The sequence below is a fragment of the Aptenodytes patagonicus genome, chromosome 1 (genome assembly GCF_965638725.1).
Source record: "Aptenodytes patagonicus chromosome 1, bAptPat1.pri.cur, whole genome shotgun sequence".
Classification (NCBI taxonomy): domain Eukaryota; kingdom Metazoa; phylum Chordata; class Aves; order Sphenisciformes; family Spheniscidae; genus Aptenodytes; species Aptenodytes patagonicus.
Window position 1 is genome coordinate 101,235,778 of NC_134949.1, and position 23,925 is coordinate 101,259,702.

The following is a 23,925-nucleotide window of genomic DNA, read 5'->3' on the forward strand; positions in this document are numbered from 1 at the left end:
CTAAATTAGACTGCCTCATTAGTTTAACTTTTGGACATAACCGTGTGATTAAGAGCAAAATGGATGAGCATAATTGGAAAAAGTCCAGCTCATAGGGTTAAAGAGCATGGCTGACATATGTTAACTAGAGAGCACCACACTTCTACACCTGCCCTTCTTTTATCAGCCTTTGCACAACTTAACCTCTCAGACTAGCACAACTGTGTGAGGATCATGACGCTTGCAGTGCAAACCAGATATGGTGTACGTACATATTCATCACTAGTCTACGAAGAAGATCAAGTCAATTCAGTACTGTTTATGAGCATGTAATACCACAAACCCAGAGCACCTTTATGAGGCATGCCAGCAGCCGAGTGTCAGAGAACAGCCTCCCCATGTCTGTGCACTAAAAGGAAAGAAAAAACTCAAAAGGCTTATTAGAAAGAGCAGCTAATGAGGCCCAGAACTTGCAGCGAGGATAGTTTTCAGGTACCAGAGGTAACTAAAATCATACCATCCTAAACACATTACTAAAGGCACGTTACTAAAGGTCTCTATCAAGTGATGGGGAACACAACTGAAGCACATGCTGCAACATTGGATAATGACCTGAAGAAACCTTTCTGTTACAGCATCCTAAATGTATTCGATGTGGGATAAGCTTGTCACTTCAAATTGACCTACTTGCTTTCATTCTGGTAAGACTAATCTTTCTGGTAAGGCAGTAGGTTAAGATTTCCTGAGCATAAGGTGGACATACTACAGCATACCTCCAAAAGTTTTGAAGCACACCTTTATCTCAGAGAGCAGCCAGCAAGTTGCTTAGAAATGCAAGGAGGAGAAGTCAGCTTGTGCCCTTCCCCAGTACTAAGTATATGAGCAGGCAACAGTCCGGTATTTGAGGATTCATTTCTTCTTATTTACATCTTGATCTACATGGTGGTCTTACCGGAGAATGGAAAGAACTCTGTAAGGTGAAGACTGATCCTCAAGGAAACTGCTCGGGGAAAGAAAAGTCTTATCTGACTTTCTGGGCCCCCACTTCCAGAAATTCTTGGCACAAAAGAAATGATTCAAGCCTGCTTCTCTCTTCTACTGTTTTCCACTTTCACAAATCTTAAGGTATGCCATAAGCACATCTCAAGGGCTCTCATAAGCACATATTTCAAGAGCTGGATTTGGATTCTCTGGCTGTTACGTATCCTTCATACAGCAGTTAGGAGGAGCAATGAATTGGAAACTGCTGCATCTGTGAATCTCGTAGATCTTTTCTCTCTCAATCCGTGAGCCCACCACTATCATACTGTCTGCTGGGAAACCGGCAAAAAGCACGGTGAGATGACAGGACAAGAAGGGCCTCATGAGAGCTCTTCTGAGCCCTAACCGCACCGGAAAGCAGAAAAACATTTTGATAATTTATTTACCACCAACTGTTGCTAGCAGTGTCATTTTAATTAATTTGGGTAAATGGCTGTATTTGTCATTACATAAAAGCAGACTAATAAGAAGGATGCAGAAAGTCCATCTGTTCTGACGCAACAGGAGTGACAACAAAATAGTAAAACTGTACATTGCACCTGCTGATTTTGTTTACGTTGGAGGTTACTACCAGCACAAGCATGCTGACGCAGCTTTGGGGCAGAGGCTCTCTGGTGTAGATGAGGCCTAATTCACAGCTGACTTTCAACAATCTTGTTTTGACCTTTAGCTACGTAATTCTCATTTTGATGCACACTTTCAGTAAACAAAGTGCAAGAAAATTCCAAGTAAGTGCAACATTCTTGAGGACATTACACCAGATCTAACACTACCTACTTCATGTTTTGAATACAGTGGAGTAATGGAAACAGGTCTATTCCCCTACATCACAGCAGTTTACCCTTCTCTTAAGCTGATTTCCTATGACTTTTGAGTTTAAATAAGACATGTAACTCAATGGAAATTCCGTATTTTTATTGCAAATATTTCAATTCACATGCATAGAATTAGTAGTGTATTTATTCAACTGGGTTTTCCTTACAAAGATTATGATAGGACCTTTATTAAAGGAAAAAAAAAATCCTCACTGCTACTGCTGCCAGTTTGATTACAGGAAACTCTGGCACACTTGACCCTGACAAACCAGTAGTTAACCCTTAATGAACTCAGTGTGTTTTATTTGATTATCACTGAAGCCTCATGGAAATCCTAGCTACGATTTCAATAGGTGTTGTACAGACACTCTGCAGTGATTACTTATCAAGCACTTCTTTAGAAGTAATGCTACTGAAAAAGGAAAAAAATGGGGGTAGAGGATGAGATTCAGTGGTTCCTAACCGCTGTTTTGTAGTGCAGATGCAACTATAAACCTAAGTGGGCTAGTTAAACACAGCTTAGAGCGGCTTACCTACTACCCAACTAGCAGTTGTAGCCAGTGCTCTAGTGCTTCCAGAAACTCAGAAGACCCAATAAACTGAACAAAAAGGAAATGTGATGCCACTGTAGAAGGTGGCATTATCTTATTTGTACAGCTGTTATATTGCAATCAGCTCCATAATTCCAGAGACTAGAGTCTCCCGAAATGCTCATCAGCAACATAAGCTTTATGCAGCCAACAAAATAAACCCAACCAACTGCTAGTGTTTGCTTGTTCCTTCTCCATCTTACCCAAAACCTGTCCCTCACTGGATGTTGGACCAAACACAGCTGCACTAAGACTAGCAGAGAGGCAACCTTCCTTTATCATTATTGAATGGTACAAGCTACATTATTAAGATCTTTCTGGTTTTTTTAACCTGTCCCAGAAATCCCTGGCATTGTTCAGAGCCAGGGATACGAAAGCGGACTACTTGGGTCACAGAAATTTTGCATGAGTAGGACAACTGCTAATAATCACTGTTCATAAAAGAGAAAACTGACAAGGTATGCAGTGGGGCAGATAAATGGAACAGGAAATGTGATGAAAACAGAGAAATAAACATGACAAAAGATTTATTAGAAGATTTATTTTTAGGACCTGTTCAAAAGTAAGTTATAAAATGAACTTTCATCTTTCCACCGTTCCCTTCATAGTCAGAACCCCGAGCATTCAAACAGAAGCCTGACTAGTAAACATTAGGTTTTTCTTCTGCCTGTTTAATCATTAGTAAAACACGTCAGAAACAGGCTTACTTTGAGCTGCAATTCTGCTTGTTCCAGATACACATTGTCTTCTTTTAGTACTAAGCTCAAAGACTTTCGTGTCAAAGACATAATCTTTGATTATTTTTTTGATCTACATGTGAGAGCAAGTAGTTCTTACCTAGGCTGATAGGTCTGAACTTATCAAGAGAGTCAGGGCTGCTTGCCTGGACTCCGCAACAACGCCACTCTCCCGAGACCATGTTCTACCGACTCTTTTTCTCCTAAGCGAATCGAGCGCTACTGGAAGGCACGCTTTCCCCCGAGCCGCGGAGCTGCGTTTCGGCCGCCAACAGCTTCCGAGCCGCGACCAGCCCCAAGTTACAGCTCAGCTGCCCCAACAGTAGCGGCTGGCTCCGAGCAAGCAGCCAAAACCGACGGGATCGAGGCGCCCCACCACCGCGGTGGCTCAGTGGCACCCACCCGGGAAGGGAGGACGCGATGCAGCGGACCGGGGGGGAGGGCCGCCCCTCGCCTCGGTGCTGAGGCGGCCGCCTGCGGCACCCCGTCCCCACGCCCGCGGGGAACGGCGCCGGCCCCCCGGTCGGCAGCTCGCCGCGGGGCCCCTCGCCCCCAGCCCCAAGGCGCCCCCGGCCCCAGGCGCCCCCGGCGCTGAGGGCGGGCGGTTGGGAGCGCGAGGGACGCTAAGGGACGCCGCCCGCGCGCCCCGGCCCCGCTCGCCCCCCTCCTCCTCCCGCCTCGCCTCACTCACAGGTCGCGGCCTCCGCGAGGGCGATGGCCACCGCCAGGCCCGCCAGCAGCGGGAGGCACCGCCTGCATCGCGGCCTCATCGCTACCGGGGGACGGCCGGGACCGGGCACGGCGCCGTGACTGCGCGGCGGCTGCTCTGCGCGGCGGCCGGGGCGGAGGGGCCGGGCGAGCCTCTGGGGGCGGGAGGGAGGGGCGGCGGGGCGGGGGGTGGAGGCTGGGCCCCGTCCGGGCAGCGTTGCCCTGCGGGAGCGTCACCAGGGCGCCGGGGGCAGCGCCGCGGGATGTTCGCGCCTGACCCGCGGCCGGGCCGCGCCGAGGGGCGGCCCCGGGGGCGGCGGCCGCGGGAGCCAGGCACGCGGGGGTCCGCGGACGTACTCCCCGGGAGGGGCTCCCGGCGCTCCGCGCACAGCGAGCGGGAGGGCGCCAGCCACGGAGGCGCCTGGCACCAGCGGGAGAGGGGCAAAGCGGGCCCGGCAGCGCCCGCGCGGCGGCGGGCACGACTGTAGGGTCGCGCCGCCGCCGGGCGCGCGCGCCGTTGTTTACTTTCGGGCGGGGGGGGTCGGGGAGAGCGTGCTGTCCTCGGCCCCTTACAGCTGGTTGGCTGATCCTCCGCGGGCGCCGGGGAAGCCGCCCGCTCCTATTGGTTAGCCGCGGGACGGCCCTCTCGCGCTCCTCCGCCCGAGCGTCGGCGCGGCCTGCCTTCGCGCTCCGCTGCTGCCGACAAGTTTGTCCCTTCCCGTCTCCCGTTAGCGGTAACCGGGGGTTACCGGCCTGGGTACGCGTCCCCACTGCCTCGGAGATCTCGGCTTCGACCAATGGGCGGCTTCGCGTGAGCGGGGCGCCGGGCACGTGACCCCGGCGCGGCGGAGCCGGGCGGAGCGCCGCGGCCGCCGCCTCCCGCTCTCCGCGTTCGGCCGCGGCCTCCTGTCGCCCGGGGCAACGCCGGTCTCGTCGGCCGCCGCTGTGGCGGGGACGGGCTGCGCGGCGCGGAGCCCCCTGGGGCGCGGGCGGGCAGCGCGGAGCCGTTAGTGCTCGGGCTGCGCGGCCTCATCGCCTCCGCCGGGCGACCGGTAAGTGCGCCGGGCGGGGACGGGGGGCGCGCAGGCGGCTGTGGCTCCGGCGGGCCGCCGGCCGCCGCGGTTGCTGGTGTGAGGCGGCTGGCTGTGCGGCCCGGCCCCGGCCCGGCCCCGCCGGGGCCTGGTTTTCCAGGAGCGGCGTGTGCGGCGGGGTGCCGGCGGTGCCGCGGGACGGCGGCGAGGCTGGCAGCTCGGGGTCTTCGCGGGGCGCCTTCTTCAGGTGTTTGCGCCTCCGGTGAGGGTCCGGAGTAAGTCTGCTCTCGGCGGGGCCGGGGCATCTCCCGGGCGGGGTCGCCGCTGGGGAGGGGTCGCCCCGCCAGGCTCGGGCCGAGCGTCCTGCTCGGCTCCCGGCTGGCGGAGCTCGGGTCGAGTTTCTTCCAGCTCCGCTCCAGTCTCGCCGTATAAAACACATCGGTGTGTGTCCGCAACGGCAGCCTCGGGCTGCGGGTGTTTGGCAGCCTGCGTGTAAATCTTCAGGCGATACAGAGTAGATTTTCTCTGAAACGTTGATTTAAAAAAAAAAAACAAAACAAAAAAAGTACTCCCACAGCGGAAGAGACAAGCAAAGAAAACATGCCTGAACCAAAGTCACTGGATTTCAGGGCTGCTTCTTTTGTGGAAACACAAGAAGGGTAGGAACGTGGCGGGAAAGTGCAGAAACTCACTTGAACTGCTAGTCTTGTAATAACTTTTCTTTACAGAAGAACTGATGGTCCTAGAGCTATTTTTCACAAATACTTGTATGCTTCAGTCTTTCAAGACGTTACAGTTCTTGCTGGCACTTCATACACTTGTTAACTACACTGCAATTTTGGCAGGGAGGATGGTGTTCAGGTTTTTGCTGAATAAGCCTTCTTCATTGCTCAATCACTTTGCTGTTCAAAGTGTAACAAAATACAACTAAAATACTATGTTCTTATAATTAAAATTCAAACAAGTCAGGCAAGGAACATCATGGTAGGAAGTTAAATAATTAAACTTTATGAGGAGGGTCAGCTTTAAATGGTTTAAGGAAAAGTATATTTTAAGGAAAGTGAGAGATTGATATGACAGTGAAAAAATTCTCTACCATAAAAGCCTCTACCAAAGGCAGAACATTTAATGTAAACTCTGACAGTGAAATGTGTAAAAAGGTGCTTGTTTTGTAACTTGATATGCAAGTAGATAAACTTATTCATCAGATGACTTTGGATGTTGGACTTGCTGGTACCCAGTACTTTGGATCACATAACATACAGGCTGCTAAGTAGCTCTTGATCTAAATCTAGAGTGTAATGAGTTAATGCAGTTATCTGTCGTGTTTTTCTTAGTCTCTGTAGTACACTTTTTCTATTCTTTTACCTAAAAATTGGTTCTTTGACATTCTTAGTCCTTTACACTTGTGCTGACCTCCTAGGTAAATGGTATACTAACTTAACTACACAGTTTTACATATTTCTGAGCTTGTGGGCATGTTAGTTTTGCTTCACCTCAACAAGCATAAAGAGTTCAAGCTGGCAGATATAATATCTGGAACAACTTCTGAATGATGTTAATGCATAAAATACATGTAGTATGTTCCATACGTATTTCAGAGATCAATTTTTTTGTCTATTGCTAGTTCAAGAAATGCAGTCTTTCCAAAATAGCATAATACAACGTCATTTGCCTCCCTACCATAATATTCTCAGCAGTGTTGAATGCCCGGGCTTTCTTTCTCTAGTGGCATGTTTTGGAAATTTATCTTATTTGTCACCTCTTGCCCAGCCCCCTTTGGGGTTTTGTATTTAAACAAGATTCTTCCGCTATGACATAGTCGTCCTCTGCTCTTCACTCTTTAACAAGTTTTCTTCTTCTCATGAATCCCATTTGAATGCTATGGGCCTGTGCTTTAGAGCAATTTTGTGACAATTTGCAAAGCTAAACAATCCGTATAATATGGGGTGGGAATTGTTCTGTGATGATGCTCTGGCACTGAAAATGTTACACTTTTGTCACTGCATTGTTCATCGAGCTGTTACATTTTGCTTTTCAGCAGAACTAGCTGAAAATTTGTGTAGCCGTGTTCTCAAAGTTAGCTTTGGTACTTGCTTGTGGATTGAGGCACCATACTCCACTGCATGTGAGGTTTTTTGAGGTTTTGGGTTTTTTTATTTTGGATTCTTCAGAGCCCAATTTTAATACTTGTAATAGTTGTAATCATCTCCTTTTTAGGAACTTCTCTGGTCTTCACACGCTAAGCTGTCCTGTGGAGAATCTATTCTCAGGTGCTCTTGTATAATGGAATATAAATATTTAAAGAGTATCTGTTGTCTCTGCTGTGGAAGAAATCTGACCTGTTTCTGACATTGAATGATGGCAGATCCACACAAAGGCATCCCTGAATGCAGCAGCTTCATAAGATCAGGGGGAGTTTTCAGTTCCTACCTATATAAATTATCTAAACCATCATAGTTTGTTAGGGACAAAAATTTGTTTGTTAGGGATAGTTCCTCAATTTTTTTCCACTTTTATTGGTCTAAATTGGGAAGATGACAACTTTTCAAAGTTATCATATTTAATTCACTTTTCTGCATCATTTGAAATTACCTTAGTTTGAGGTTACTTATTTAAAATATGAAAGGAATTTTTTTTTTAAGAAAATGAGTTTTGAGAAACAAGCTTTAGGAAACTTGCTGTGGTAATTCAAAGTGTCACTACTCTCAGTTAATCTGCTCATGGAGGCAAGTTAGCAGTAGGGAATATCTGTCTACATCTCAGCTGCTCTGATATGAATCCAGCTGGGTTTTTTTTTTAGCTTAAGCTGCTGATCAAAATATGAGCTAAGATGATATGAGCCTATAAGCTGAGGTGATAGCTTCCCCGAATAAGAACAGTTGATGGCTTGGGCTCCATTTCTGGAGGTGGTCACTCAGGACAGGGCAAGTGGCACGTTGGACTGCTGGGTGCCAAGACCCACTTGGGTTGAGTCACTGCCGCACTCATTCGGTTCCTCATGAGGCTCATCCTCCTTTGTTCAAGTGGTTCTTGCTGTACTGTTCCTGTAACATACAACTCAAATCATGGGTTATTTTCCCCCAAGTTTAAATCTCCTTGAGATACACACTGGATTTCCCCATCCCAGTGCATCCCACCAAGTGCACTTGAGCAGACATAATCCCACAAATGGCTTTGCCTTTTCCCAAAGGAGGAGTAATCTATACAGCCTTTTCCAGCCACTAACAAGCGCCAGACTCTAATATGCAGTAAAGTAAGCAAGCTCAGTGACCAGCACAGGAGCCTGCCAGTTAACAACTATAATGTGCTCAGATCAAAGCTGTCATTATCTTTAGCCCCACATTGGGCACTGAGGACTGTGGTGGGTTGACCCTGCCCAACAGCTAAACACGCACCCAGTGAGTTGCTCACTCCTCTCTCCCCCAGGATGGGGAGAAGGTAGAAGGAAGATGAGAGGACTTGTGTATAGAGATAATGGCAGTTTAATGGGGAAAGCAAAAGCTGCATGCTCAAGCAGAGCAAAAAGAGCAAAATCACTACTTCCCATCAGTGGGCAGATGTTCAACCGCTTTCTGGAAAGCAGGGCCTCAGCATGCTTCACGGCTGCTTGGGAAGACAAATGCAGTAACCATGAACATTCCCCCTTCTTCCTCTTTTCCTTGAGCTATGTTTTGCTGAGCACGACATCATATGGTATGGAATATCCTTCCCGTCAGTTGGGGCCGGCTGTCCTGGCTGTGTCCCCTCCCAACCTCTTGCCCACTCCAGCCTCCTGGCTGGGGGGAGAGGGGTACAGGGCAGAGTGGGAAAGAGAGAAAGCCTCGATGCTGTGCAAGCACTGTTCAGTAGTAACACACAAATGTTTTGGCTATCAGTAGTGTTTTAGCCAAAAATACAAAGCACAGCACCATACAGGCTGCTGTGAAGAAAATAGCAGCCAGACTCGGTACATCATCCTACCAGGAAGGTTGTGGATTTGAACTCGTGAAGTAAAGTTGCCCAAAGCTTGTTGGTGAAAGGCCTTTACCTGGATAACTACTGTTGTTTGGAGTAGGATTATTGTAGCTGAATGACTAAGGGAGTTTTAAGGCTTTTGCATCTTTGTGCACTGGACCTCATGCTTTGTGTAAGCTTCACTGTTTCATCGCTAAGTGTACATACAAAGAAATAAACATGCACATGATCATACAGTTATTCTCCATTGTTTGTTCCACAGAGCAACGTCAGAAAGAGGAATATTCTCTGTTTCTTTCTCCTGTTTGAAGAGTAGAAAGTGGGATTGTAGAATGATGGAAGTTCTTGATACTTCTATTTAATTTAATGACAATTACTAGATATTAAGGTGCCAGTTCCTCAAAGTACTCATTAGAGCACCCAGTTTCCTTGTGGGATCTTTTTGTGTAAAAGAAATTGACAGTTAAATGAATATACTTAACAGGTAGGACATTGTTTGCTTTTAATATCTTATCCTGTTATGTTCTTACAAGACTTATTTATGCTTGAAATTGGTCCTTATTTTCTGTCAGTCAGCAGAGCTGTGGGATGTGTTAGCGAGGCAAGCGCTGGAATTTCATAGCTTGATGTGTCTTACTGCTCTAACTTGCAGATTTCCTTATGTGCAGTGGTCTTGCATTATTATTTTATATGAGTACTGTGTTGTTGCTGCCCAGATATGTAAAATGGGGGCAGATGAAGTGTGAGAGGATGGAAAAGTGAAAGGCATAATGAGGCTGTCATGGGGCTGACTGAATATGACACACTGAATAGACGGGCTGCTGCTAGGGAAATGGCTTGCCTTCGTTATACATAAGGGCTAACTATGCATTTTGTTGTGTGTGTTTTGTTTTTTTTTTTTCTTTTTTCTTGCTAGCAGTGACCACACACATCTGGGCCTCTGCAGTCTCTCTCCCGGTCTTCTTGGGTTGTTCTGGCCTGTCCACATTGTTTCTGTAGCTTTTGTGGCTCTGGATGGCTAGTGAAGAAGGATGTTCAGTCTAATGGCCAATTGCTGCAGCTGGCTAAAACGGTGGCAGGAACCTGTCAGGTAAATGTGAAAGTATTTTACGTTTCTGTGCTGACCTTCCCAAACTGTATTTCATGTCCTCTCATCTGTGTTTTACTTTATTTGCTACTAAACATTCTTTCGTATTTTTTAATTCCGAGACAAAATCTGTCATTTTTTTCTCCAAGAGAGAATCAGTATGTCTTCTGAACTTACAAATGAAATGTTAATCATCCCTAACTCAGGTACTTTGTTTCTGGCTCCAGGAAAGTATAAAGTTCAAAATATTGTCCTTCACATACTGTTTCTTCAAGTTGAGCATTATGGGGTGATGCTAGAATGTTTATGTAAAGTTTATTTGGCTTTTGTCTTATTGATTTAGTTTCTGCGTTTTGAGATTCTGAAGTGTAATGTGTTAAAACACTCTGTTGTCAAGAGTAGACTGTAGTCCCAGTGTAATACTAGTTTTCTTACTATTATCTAAGTATCTTAATACTGCATTTTGTAGGTAGCCTGGTGATCCATTCTTGCTTATGGAATTCTACTGTTCTCATTTGTTTCTGTTACTTTTACTTTGACATCCTGCACCCTTTTCCCTCCAATTAGCAGAGATGCACAGATAGTGCATAGTTTGTTTCAAACTATTTACAAACTATAGGGAAGGGCAATAAAGGGTACACCACACTTATACTAAACAGTCATGCAGGAGGATTTGCTCTTTTCTTCAATGCTACGTAGTTTAGGTTTTACGGAAGGTGCTGCTATTCAAAGAACTATATTGGATTGAATAGCTTTCTGACTTGACCAATGTATTATAAACAATTGTGAGTTTATAAATGTTCATGGCTGTTCTGATTTTAGCTTACTGTTAAAGTATAATTTACTGTGATCCTACTGTTCACTTTTAGGTTCTTTTCTCAGAGCTTTTTGGCTCTTCTGAAAGAACTTGCATAAATTATACTTCATGTATTATGCTATTATAGTTTTAAAACTGGAAATAACAATGTTTTTAGTATTCCTTCACTTAAAGGGGCATAAAATTGAGGAAATTTCTTTGACTCCTCTGAGTCTTTGTGAATAGGAGGAACAATTGAGGTATACACATAGATATGTTTTTCCTATTGCTTTGCTTAAAATCCTATCCTGGTATAAATTCTAGCCTGTATACCAGTTTGCTGATATATTGTACATACTCAGCACCACTGGTTTGCACATTAACAGTCTAGATTGCTCCTGCTTGAAACAAAGGCATGATGAGTACCAGTGCTGCTTGTTTACAGCATCTGATGTTGTCTACACAAGTGTTGTATACTGTATAGTGTTGTTCAGATGCACTGGTTGAGACAGAAATAAATTTCTAGTATAGGCACAACTTCGAGGCAGAGAGACGGTAAAAATACGGGGAATGGAAATGAAATTACAGAAATTGTTAGAGACAATGACCACACCAAAAAAAAAGGATAAAATTTACAGTACCGTGAAATTAAATTTCAGGAGGCAAATACAAGTTGAAAGCAAAATCATTGTCTCATGTGAAACTTACAGCACAACATTAGACTTCTTATTTCTTGTTCTGCTGTTCTGTCTAATCGATGGTTTGACATACTGAACACCAAATACACAATTGTAACAATGCCTGCTACTTGGTATTTTGATACCTATTCTTTCTACTGTTTTGTGGTAAATTTGCTATGCATGTATTAAAAAAGTTAATAAAATAAGTGATGTCTAGCTAGAGGAAAAAAAGATTTGAAATATCTTTCCTTTTTTTTTTTCTCCTTATGGAGGAAGGTGACACTAATAATGGTGGGTCTTGATAATGCTGGTAAAACTGCTACAGTCCGAGGAATTCAAGGAGGTAAGCAATTAATTTGTTTATCATCTAAATGGAGCATTGAGAGAGAGAGTATAACTACTAATTTTCTATCATTTTAATTTAAAAATATTGCTTCATCCGTTAATTTATCTCTCCTTCCCATATTGTTGAAAGAAAATTTTGGTGATTGTACCACCAAAAGTGGTATGAGTGTGATTGCCAAAGTGAGCATGTCACAGGCCCCGTTGTGTGAAGACTTGCAGATGAGAGAAATATTAAGGGGTCTTACCTTTGAAACATAAAGATCCTGATTTTTGATATCCTGCAAGTCATGCTAGGGTGACTTAAAAAGTAGGTGTTCCCAGTCATGTGCTTTATGCTCAGGAGAAGTAGCAGAGGAAGCTCTGCATTCACTCATTTGCCACTGCACTTAACATCGTGTTGAGCTAACATAGACCAAATCAGTGGTAGTTCAACAAAGTTGCTATCGTTCTGCTATGTATTTTTCAAAGGTAATAGTATGTTATAGAGGCAAGGTAGATAGTATGGAGAGAACTGCCTCTTAAGACATTGCACCTTGCAGCATTAGAAGCCTTAGTCCACTGAGACAGAAAAAATTAGTCCATAGAGGTGTTTAATTATCTTGGAAACACTAAGACCAAATGTTCAGAGTACCTTGTTGCATATGTGCCTTGAGTTGACCACTGTATTGTTAACGGTGCAAAATGCGAAATTGCAACAAAATCTGTTCTGGGTTCTTGTTTAAATGTCATGAGCATCATAGCCTATTTTTGGACTAGAGGAAAGGTTTTTCAGTAGTTCAATAAATAGCTGAAGGAACACTGTAACTACAAGCAAGCCGTCTGTCTCCATCAGTTGCTTTAAGTGAAAGTAAGTGTAGGACAAAAACTCTGAAGGCTGTAGACCACATTCTAATTAATAATTACTTTGAATTAATGCAGTGATACAAACTTTCTGGTTAATGATGTGTTTCACATCTTAGTATGCATTAGAGAAGTCAATGGACCTGATTTTGTGTTTTTTTTCTTGTGTGCATGTGCTGAAGTTGTTTTCAGGTGACCATCCACTAACGCACATACCTCAGTAAGCCTTGTATAAAAATCAATGTTGTAAGTGTGTATAATGAGGAAAAGGTTCAAAAGAAGGAAATTGCATGTGTATGTATATAACATAAAGAATGATTCTAGTGATACATCTTTTATATCATTATTTATCACCAGAAAAGCACTAGCAATTTTCTAGGCACTTACTTCCGTAAGAGACCACTTGATTTTGGAGGGTACTTTGCACCATCCAATAACACATGCAAGTGGGATATAACTGGAGATAAAACTTGTGCTTATGAAAACAAAAATTCTGTATGGGTTTTTTTTTCCCTTCTGGGATTGTTTTTCTAAATAACTTTAATCTTGTGTAACAACAAGAGAGTACTTAGTAGTGTTTTTGCAGACTTTGAGACTCCACCTCGACTTTCTGTTTACGTGTGTTATATATGTTCATGAGTTTGCTAAAGTGTGAATAAAGTTATGAATATTCTCTCATTTATATTCCTGAATCTTTGCCCTGAAAATACGAGTGCTTTGCTATTTAGCCTTCCATTCTGTTTCAAAATCAACTTTAATACCTTTATCAGCTAAATGCAACAGTTACTTCTAAAAGTCCTTTTTTTCTGGGAAAAAATGGGATAAAGATGGGTATTTCTAAAGGGAAACTCCAGGAAAAGATAGTTCTGGCCTCTGTGACTCTTTCCCAGGGCTTGAATAGTGCTTGCCTTAGAAAGCAATTGTTTTTTTCCTTAACAGAGGTTGCAGAGATTAGAACCTTCAGTTAGTCTTCAGGGTTGATAAAACCAGTATTTTTGGCTGTGCACCAGTCATACAGCCTGTAGGAGGAGACTGCAGTTATGATTGCTGGGTTTTAGCAGAAACCAGATGTATTTCAGTTCTTAGGACCCTTAAACCTAGGCAAATCAGCATGGTCACCAAAGACATATGTGCCAAAATGGATCTGCAGCTTATATGGCAGACCCTGTTTTTACATTGAAGACTGTTTATTATTGGAGACCTGACCGTACAATAGGAGCAGATGTTTTGGCAGTATCCCCTTACATTCAGCACCATCAATAACTTTCACCCTTAACCAACCCTCATGTTTACATTGTTCTCTTGTAAGAGCACATACTTACAGCTCATAGTGCAAAATGTTCTTCAAAATAAAGTCTGCTGTGTTTTGAAGGTGTAGTTTTTCACAAATGGGGGTCCAGGACCCTTCTCTTGCTGGAGTCTTGGCTTATACCATTGTAGCCAAGGGGTCTGTTCTGAATCCCCATCTCGGCTGTGTGTGAAGGATTCTTTCAAAAAAGGAACGTGGTAGCAGAAGGCTGGTGGTGATTTAGCTTTTTCACTGCTCTTAAGAGCTCGGTGCTTTTGACCATACCTTCATTTCTTCCTCTCAACAAGCTGAATTTTACATCTGTTTCTCCTGCCTTGTGCTACCAAGCTACATAAAACAGTTGCAGAGATCCAATTAACTCACTCCTGCAGAGACAGCTTAGTGGTGTGAGGCAAGTACAGGCTTTCTTTGCCCTCCGGAAAGGAAGACAGCAAGCAAAAGTCTTAAATATAAAGTGATAGGTTTTTAGCATATTGCATGGTGAACTAAAAAACAGAAAATAAAAATAAACAGACAAAGGCCAAAACCTGATCTTGAATAAAGGGAATCAAGTAGTTTACATCTCAGAAGAATATGGTTTCAGTCACTTCATCTCAGCCCTTGGTTTGAACTTTTGAAGCTGTTTGGGCAACCATGAGGGATAAAGAATAAATCTGGCAGAGCACAAGGCTTCCCAGGTCATAACACATTAACTGTTTTGTTTGTTTTCCTTCTCAAACTTGGATTAATACCATGCAAATGCTGTGCAACTGTTCAGATGGGAGCATTGGTGGTGAGGGGGAAAGTAAAAACTGCAGTACCCTGAACACCACTGCAATTTAACTGTGGCGTTAAATATTAAAAATTGCATTTTTGGCTCTTTTCCCCCCCCCCCCCGGTGCTCCTATCTAAATTAAAGTAACTGATTGAGAGACTAGTGTGTTAATTACCTGAGGAGAGGGAAAATCTTAATGTAAAAAATATGTGGTTAGCAATATGGTGTCACTTAACAGGGAAAATTTGCCCCATGTTTTTAAAATATGAATTTTGCTACACAAATCACAATGTAAAAACCTTTTTAAATAACTAAGGACACTTTTTACTGAAGGCTTTCTTCTTTGAACTCTGGCAGAGTCTCCTGAAGATGTGGCTCCAACAGTTGGGTTTTCCAAGATTGACCTTAAACAGGGACGCTTTGAAGTCACCATCTTTGATTTGGGAGGTGGAAAACGAATTCGAAATATCTGGAGAAATTACTATGCTGAGTCCTACGGTGTAATATTTGTTGTGGATTCCAGTGACATTGCAAGAATGGAAGAAACAAAGCAAGCCATGATAGAAGTTTTAAATAGCCCTAAGATATCAGGAAAACCCGTGTTAGTGTAAGTAATGTTAATAAATGTTCTCCTAATAATCTGAAATTTTGTAAATTTTGACCTTCAATACACCTTCTAAAGAGGTATTTATGTATAGTATAAACATAAGTATAAAGTACACTAATACTACTGTAACTTTAGCACTAAGCAATATTACAATTAGTTTTACAGTATTTCTGAGGTATTTATTTATGCCAATCTTAGTATCATACTAGTGAACAAAGCCTTGTCTGTCTGTCTGTCTTTCCCTCTTGAGTTATACATGGTGATATACTGAATCCATTCACTGCATCTGACATTAGCTCTTATTTAGTCCTTCTCAGGGATATTTATTTCTCTTCTCTTTCATTAGCAGTGGAAAAATAATAAGTTTTTTTTTAAACTCTTTAAAATTCTAATATTGCTCAAAATGGTATGATAGATTAAAGGCTTTGCAAATTTGGCATGGCAACATGGTGTAAAAATATTGTTACTATTTAGGCCTACATCAATTACTTAAATTGTAAATGGTTGATTAAATTCTGCAATACCAGTAATCTCTCAGCAATAAATGTCTTGTTCACTTAACACATGGTGGTGCTGCTGATACATGGTCAGCAAAATCTCATTAAAGAAGGCTTACTTTAATAGTATTTGGCATGCACTTTTGTTTCAGTGCATGTGTTTTAATGAAAAAGTTTCAAAAGGTCTAGAGACATTCTTTCACAGAACAGATAGATTTATGAACTTCTCTGCTTAAAAACTAGGTTTTGTAAAATATTGGAAATAACATATTTTATTAAATTCAGCCACACAAAAGGTCTTTGAGGACAAATACCCTTTTGAAGTTACAAAATAAACTATGGAAGTTTAAAATGGTTTATCAGGACAATATGTTTATGTCTGGTGGGCATAAGACCTCCATAACACAGCAATTACACAACATTTCTGTGATATCATAAAGAACCTGTAAAGCTAAGAGGAGAGGCCTCTTACTTTTAAGTAGTGGTGCTCTGGTGGTTTGAGGGTGAAACTGGCTAATCTGTTTTGATCAAGTGGAGTGTAGTTCAGCAAGCTAATAGTGTGTATGTTGAAAAATAGATTTTAACTTCCATTGCTATCTGAATGTCATTACTACAGGGAAGGCAATAAAACAACTTAATGCAGCTAGTTTCACTCAAATCTGTTCTGAAAATGCAACCATGACAGTTGACAACTGTGCAGTTTTTCTAAATAAATACAACTTTAGGTTTTTTTTAATAGAAATCTCTATGCTCTAATCCTGTAATAGAGTTTATCTGGGTGGCTGGCTGTACCTGCAGAGAGCCCACTCACTTCCCTGGGACTCGATCCTGCTTTTCGATCCATGTCAGTAGCTAATCAGAAGGCAGAGTGTATTAACTGAGTCTAATGGTGACTAAACTAAGTTTGTTGATGTTATTGCCTTCTAATTGATTGAACCTCAAGCCTGTGAACAGAATTTGCTCTTGCAGTGTCCCAGTTCTGTGGAGGGATCCAGTAGTTCTTTGTTTTATGTTCCCTATATGAGCCTGCATCTTGAGTTATGAATTCTTTCCTGTCTTGTCTTTGTTTTCTGTTTGGTGTCTGTGTTCATGGCATAGCTATGCTACTTTTGGCATGTTCAAATCACGTAAACCCTAGAATTTGTTCCAGCATTTGGAGCACTACTTATATTGTGAAGCCTGCAAGTTGTGAAGCAGGAAGGCTTGATCAGTAAGCACTCGTGTTTGTGATATGAAAATTGAGTGCTTAGCAAATGAGATTAAACTGGTCTCATGTACCTTCCCTTCCCTGAAGATGCCTTTGGTGGAGATGCAAATCCCTGTCGCTCACACTTGCCAAATAAGAGTTCGGTGGCGTAAACTTTTTTCCCTTGAGTCCCTAAAACTGAAAAATGAAAAAGTATCAAGAGCAGAATAAAGGAAACAGCAGATTTCCAAATTTGTGGTGAAAGTTAGCCTTTTTTAATATTATCTTCTAAGGATGTTCAACTTTTTGTTTTGTTTTGTTTTTTTTAATAATGAGATACTTGGTATCCACGTAGCAATAAGTTCCCTAATATCTTGATAAGTTTCTAATTAGTGCATTTTAGTCTATGCATGTTTGTGTGAAGGGCAGTATTTACTGAAAACAATACAGTGACCTCTGAGTATTGAATCCAGGAAAGTTGAAGTTTAAGTAACTCCCTTCTCTCCCATGCTCTTGCAGTGCAGAGCAAAATCTATTTCTCTCTTCATAGAATACTGTTATGATTTCGTGCCAGAGGAGAGAGACTCCTTCTCTGTGATTTCCACACTCCACAAGTGTGTCTCTGGTCTGGACTACTGCTTTGTTCCTCCAGCACTTGAAATAAACAAGGAGAAGCAGAAAAACAGGTGTAATTTGTTTACTCTCTGCTGTCTGTAGGTGCACAGATTTCTCTGCTATGTTATTTGTATGCTTAAATAGAAAGCGCTTATTCATTAATGTTTTATTAATTACCAATTATCATCTTAAAAACTAATAAAAGAAACTAAACTCTAAAGGAATGAAAAGGAGTGAGCTATAACTTCAAAGTGTGTGTGTGCTGAAGAATGATGAAAGAGGTATTGCTGACTTGTTCAGAATGAAACAATTAAAATGTTTATACTGGATATTCATGTTTCTTTTTAAGCATAGATTGAACCAATGCACCAAAATTTCAACAGTCAGCACTGAATTTTAGGCTAATGTTATTTACCCTAACTTGTGCTGTATGCAGTATCTTATACAATGAAGTATATATAAATATGCTGTAAGATTGGATGCAGGTCCATTCTGGATTTTGAAGGCAGCAGCAGAAGTTGCTGTATATGCATCACCAGGTGTATCATTGTGTGTACCTAGCATCCGCTTGTCTTTGAAATAGCCTGCTGGTTATGCGCTTTTTCCTTTTTTTTTTGTGTGTGTGTACTTCTGGTAGATGACAATCAAAAAGACAGAATTACTTTTTTCTTTTGCATTTATGGGCTTTCATCTATCTGGACAAAACTAATTTTGCAGTTGGATCAGGGAAAAATAAAATCTTCGTGACTGGTAGCTAGGATGGACCTTTGAAATAAACCATTGCTTACCAGACAATTAAATTCATGTATTTGTAAAGGAACACTCCAGTTATCAGGTTATCAATATCATATTTGTGGCTGTGCTCCGTATATTTTCCTTATTAGTTAATAAAACTTGGAAAGGAGTGATACTGAAGTTGTAGCGATGGTAAGGAGGCAGGAATTTGCCTCTGGACAGGAATTCTGATCTGTCAGAGTTCTCTTCCTAATCTGCCTTTATACCGTAGACTACCTCAGCATATATAAAAGAAAAACTTGAAACAGAAGTTGCATTCTCTGTTAGGTAAATTAATGCTTACTAGAACTTTCATCCTGTTTTACTGGTAGAGTTCCTGGTGTTCAGAACTCCACAAGGATTTGGATTAAGAGTGCTGTTGTTGAATGCTTTTAGAAAATTGGTTGTTCAATAATAATTCCAAAAGGAAATAAAATACGATTTGTATAACTCTGTACTAATGAATAAACACCTTCCTTAATATACTCACCTTTTCTGACATACCCTGACCTCTCTCACTAGTTCCTGAAGTCTTATCCCCCTTCCCCTTCCCCTTCCCCTTCCCCTTCCCCTTCCCCTTCCCCTTCCCCTTCCCCTTCCCCTTCCCCTTCCCCTTCCCCTTCCCCTTCCCCTTCCCCTTCCCCTTCCCCTTCCCCTTCCCCTTCCCCTTCCCCTTCCCCTTCCCCTTCCCCTTCCCCTTCCCCTTCCCCTTCCCCTTCCCCTTCCCCTTCCCCTTCCCCTCTTCAGCATTTCCTCTCTGGCTGGGTAAGCACATGCTGTGTTTGGTTGTGGCGCAACAAGCGAAGTACTCTGCTGTCTGTTGCCTTTGAGAATAGGTGAAGTGAATGAATCAAAACTAGTGTTGGTCTCTCTCTTCTACCCATGTGAATTTGATACAGATCAGCGGTACGGTTACTGTAGAAGCTAACTGTCCTTGCAAAAATGGTCCAAAAAAGTAGTGGGGGGAAAAAAGCTTTCTGCTCAGGTAAGCAAATTTTGATGTGATGTAATGGGTAAAATATATGCTGAATCATGAAGTTCCTTTATCTAAATATATCTCCTTTTTATCTTTAAAGATTTAAAAAAGAAAATAACATATGCCAATTTAGATAACTGTATGTTTCTTCCTGTAAAAAGATAATGTTGTTTATAACTATGGTGTCTGGTTCATTATAGTAAAAACGTCTCCGATGATAGTAACATTTAAATAAAAGTATTCTCCAGTTGTTTGCTGTTACATGATGGCAGGCTTGTCCACTGCTCTATATATTTGTTCAATGCTCTGTAGATTCATTCAGTTTCAAGATTTTCTCATTTGCTGATGTGGAGTTGGAGTTGTAAAGAAAAAAACAAAACCCAAAAAAAATCCCAAAAGAACCCCCCAAAAACCCCCAACCAACCAAAAAAAACCAAACCCAAATCAAAAAAGAACATACACAAAACCCCCAAGAATAGGAACAAACTTCAACAGTGATATAGTTAATGGTCACCAGGAAAGGCTTGGGAGTCTTTGACACACAGTCCTTAATGAAAGTAGACAGATTAAATGTTTTTTTTTCCATTTTGAACAGCACAGTAATTATGTGGTGTGTCTACACTGAGAAATTTAGTCATTCACTCCCTCCCCTCTCCCCGCCTTTTTTTTGTTGTTCTTTGGGTGCTGTCACCACAATGAGCCATACTGTGTATGTGGTAGCTGATTGACTTATATCTTCTTGGAGAGAAACAGTTGCGTGTCCTCCCTCTTCCTGAGATGACATGTCTGTGTAACACTGTAGTTTGGCCAGATAGTAAGGGTGTAGACCATTCCAACTTCAGCTCCTACTAATCAGGACAGGTCTCCAACACTACATCAGCAGGTCTTGCACACTATATGCCCTCATGCTAGGTCCCAAAACTTCAAGCATATGATATCAGCATGAACGATTCTTTCATGAGATGCATTACACTTATTATTTTGGACATGTTGAATTAAAAATAAAATAATTTTATGTATGTAAGTCCTAAGGCCAGAGGGATGTCACATCATGTCACATGCATCCCACAAGAAATTGGGGTCAAGTGCTGTAGTGTGGATGTGACCAGTCCTCTCCAGAAGGGGATTTCCAAAAGCTCTTCACTCCAAACAGCATACGTGGATGCCAGTCCGCACCACTTTATCCAGGGGTCAGAGCTTGCTCTCTGGCACTGTCCACAAAGACATTTAATTTATTATATATATAATTAAATTATAAACACGTAATTTGTGTTATAACATAAATTAGTAATAATTTATCACCCAGGTGAGCAACTAAGTTAATGTGTGTATTTGGAAGAAGGTGGGGAGGAGAGGTGAGAGAACAATTTTGGGTATGTTGTCCAGCTAGGACTGTGATGTGTGCAGTAGAAGTGTTTTAATCATAATGTATAGGGAGGTATGCAAATGAGGCCCTCAGTGCTTTTATGAAGTATGTGGAAAATTATATCCACAACAAATAATTTAAAATCTTTCCAGTAGAAGAGTAGGTCCTTGAAAAATGTATGTGTGTTATTCTGGAGAAAGTAACTTTTTTTCTTAAAGTTAAAAATCTGTGGTTTTTTAAAATGCTAGCTTTTCCCAGTAAATGCACTATTGCTATTATTGCTTTGAATAACAGAACATTTCCCCAGAATATTTTTCCTATTTTGTTTTACATCTGCCGAAACAAGCAACAGTCCTTTCTGAAAAGCACTGGGAATTAATGTCAATTTATGTCACTGCATGTCGTCTTAGCTGTTTTTTGTTCGTAATCAACTTTATACTGTGAGTAGTGCTAGCAAGATACCGCCGTGAATTTATCATGGGTAGATGGGTCTCATTTCACAGTGGAGAACAGGATCCATTACTAAAGAGTTTGGTATGCAGTCTTCGCTACAGAGCAAAGCAGAGTTGGAGTCGCTGGCCCACTCTTCCTTTTCATAGAATCATAGAATAGTTTGGGTTGGAAGGGACCTCTAAAGGCCATCTAGTCCAACCCCCCTGCCGTGGGCAGGGACATCTTCAACTAGATCAGGTTGCTCAGAGCCCCGTCTGACCTGACCTTGAATGTTTTGCCATCTTTTCTTCCGTCCCAACCTATTGTATTATGGTATGCCCTCATCCGATAATATGCCTATGCATGTGGCAACTCTGCTTTTTGCCAGGGGTAAGAAGATACACTGCTGGCAGAAGAAAAATAGAGGGGAAGACAACTCTTGCTCCTCCTCCTCCCTGATAAAGGAATGGATAGCGAGCCTGAGCACTCTTCAGGGAGAAGTGGAGGCCTAATAGCCTGGAAAGAGAATAGGCTGAATTGTGCAATGTGGGCATAAGATTGGAACACGACACTCTATATTACAGTAATATGGGAATATAAGAGCTCTGATATTGTTCAGTGTGATACTTGCTTCAAATTGAATTGGTACTTTGGCATCTGATCTATCACCGCCCATGAAAGTATCACAGTATCATTTTAAGACAGTTTTCCTGAAGTGCTGATAGTATTGGCTGTTACTGACTCTTAGTAAAAATTACTTGAAGACGTTAAGCTTTATATTTGGCATTTTTTTTTTACTGTTCAGTGTTATTACTTAATTTATGTTTGCTTTGCTCGTGTAGGCCTCGTTTAACACTCAAGTGCTTAAGTAGTTAATCAGTCTGTTATGTATGGGAAAATTGAGTTGTAGAAAGTAAGAGTTCTTACAGTTCTTACATTCGTGGATCAATTCTTCTGTCAGCATCCTCAAGACATATAGGTATGCAAGTTTAAATTTTCTTCTCTTAGAAATTTTTTTGTCCTTTTATCAGAAAGGAACACTTACACATCATTATGTAGGCAAATACTGGTTTTGTTTGGGGTTATTTTTGTGTGTGTGTGTGGTTTTTTTTTTTTTACTTTGACATGAAACACATGCAAGAGGAAATAAAAGTCCATGTGCTATGGCTGATATTTTTACACCAGAGAGATTTCTGGGCAGATTTTCTTTTCTTTTTTTTTTTTTTTTTTTTAGTAGAAAGCTACTTTCCACCTGTTATTTTAGTGATGAGGGATTATAGCTATTAATATTTCACATTTCTTATTAGAACACTAGCAGCTCTGCTTTAATTTGTTTGCTCTTCTGCGTAACTATGTAACTAAAAGAACCACTGGAAAGTTATTTTAATGATTACTGCAAAATTTCTGCTGTTAAATCATTTTGAATGCTCAATATCAAATTGTATTAAGAAAAAGCTTTCCACAAGTCTTTCTGGTTTTCTGTCTTCTCAGTTCTTCTGCAGCATGTTATGTATGTTTCCGTTTTATCATTTTCTAACCAATATACAGCTGAAAACTACTTGAATTATTTACTCGTGTATGGATAGGCATTTGTCTTCCTGAGTATTAGTGAAACTCGAGTTTTCTTCCAGGATTTAAAGTACAGCTCTTGTTTAAGACGACCATGTTTACTTCAAAGAAACGTATCTGTTGCATGAAGGGGAAGGGCTAGCCCAGGAACATATTTCTCCCTCAGATAAGGATGCTTGTGTGAACACTCCTGCATGGGGGATGCTGTGTAAACAGGTGGTGTTTGTTATATTTTGTTTTCTCTTCTGTCAATGCTGGCTGCAATAATCCTTCACAGAAGTACCGTAATGCCTTTCTTTTTAAGGGCCCAGGAGAGAAGGAAAGGGCTATCTGTTATGTACCTTTTTTTTTTTTCCTGAAAGTAAAAACAGGAAAAGAAGATGGGGTGGTGTTCCTGTGTAGTGCATATTTCTGTGTGTATTATATACGTTTCTATACATACATTATATATATATATGAAAGAGCATGTTGGCCATAGCGACTTTTTTCTCTGTATTGCTTATTGGCTAGTTTCTACTCTGCCCTTGGAATGTAAAGGTAGCTTCCATATATGTAACAGTTAAGGGAGATTATTTAATGGAATAGTATCAGTGGTGTCATTATTTAATTTCATTTTTTGTCGCTATTGTGTAAACAATCTTTTTCACTTTAAGGCTCAGACCTCTGATTGTCCTTTGATAACAGTTAATTTCAGTTGCAATTTTAAGCTGGGATGGAAGAAATCCAACTATTTATAAATATCGCAATGTGAAAATAATTCAGTAGTCCCTTTTGATAGTAGATTAATTGCATCTGGTGGAAAAAAAATCAGAGACATCTAGCTCACTTAATGTCTTTCAGAATTGCAGTGCAATTTGCTTTGACTTCTCTGACTGTATCCACATATTGTGGTATTGACTGTGTCTTTGCACAGCATAAAGGAGTTCAGAAATACGTTCCTGGTTTGGTGTTTGGTTTTGGTGTTTTTTTTCTTTTCTTTTTGGAAATAACTTTTTTTAATCTCAGTTGCATTGTTATTTTCTGTTAAATTGCATTAGAGCACTATTTCTCATTCAGTTCCAAAAGGGTTCGGTACAGGGCAGAAGCCAACCATTGGGACTATGGAAAGCAAAAGCATTCCGCGTCTGCTTGCTTCTCTTCACCGCAGAAATAACTGCTGCTGCAAAATAAAGCAGTGGTATACTTCCTGTCTTGCTAATTCAGCTATTTCATAAAGAACATCTAAGTTATCTTC

At 41.6% G+C, this 23,925-nt stretch overlaps 2 protein-coding genes across 7 annotated transcripts in view; one reads left to right on the plus strand and one right to left on the minus strand.

Annotated features, from left to right (window-relative positions):
- The window catches only part of PROS1 (protein S), a 39,020-nt gene extending 35,039 nt beyond the window's left edge, over positions 1-3,981 (minus strand). The window contains exon 1 of one of the 2 annotated variants that reach the window (XM_076350853.1): positions 3,854-3,981. In XM_076350853.1, the coding sequence (XP_076206968.1) occupies positions 3,854-3,932 (79 nt within the window). In that variant the 5' untranslated portion in view covers positions 3,933-3,981. Of the gene's footprint in view, positions 1-331; positions 3,599-3,853 lie in introns of those variants that run through there. The other variant, XM_076350863.1, reaches the window with a different exon arrangement.
- An 847-nt stretch (positions 3,982-4,828) lies between these two features.
- Positions 4,829-23,925, plus strand: part of ARL13B (ARF like GTPase 13B) — a 50,077-nt gene continuing 30,980 nt past the window's right edge. For 2 of the 5 annotated variants that reach the window (XM_076350892.1, XM_076350910.1), the window contains exons 1-4: positions 4,830-4,922; positions 9,775-9,948; positions 11,694-11,764; positions 15,027-15,276. In XM_076350892.1, coding sequence (XP_076207007.1) covers positions 9,890-9,948; positions 11,694-11,764; positions 15,027-15,276 — 380 coding nt within the window. In that variant the 5' untranslated portion in view covers positions 4,830-4,922; positions 9,775-9,889. Of the gene's footprint in view, positions 4,923-9,774; positions 9,949-11,693; positions 11,765-15,026; positions 15,277-23,925 lie in introns of those variants that run through there. The other 3 variants (XM_076350874.1, XM_076350881.1, XM_076350902.1) reach the window with 3 other exon arrangements.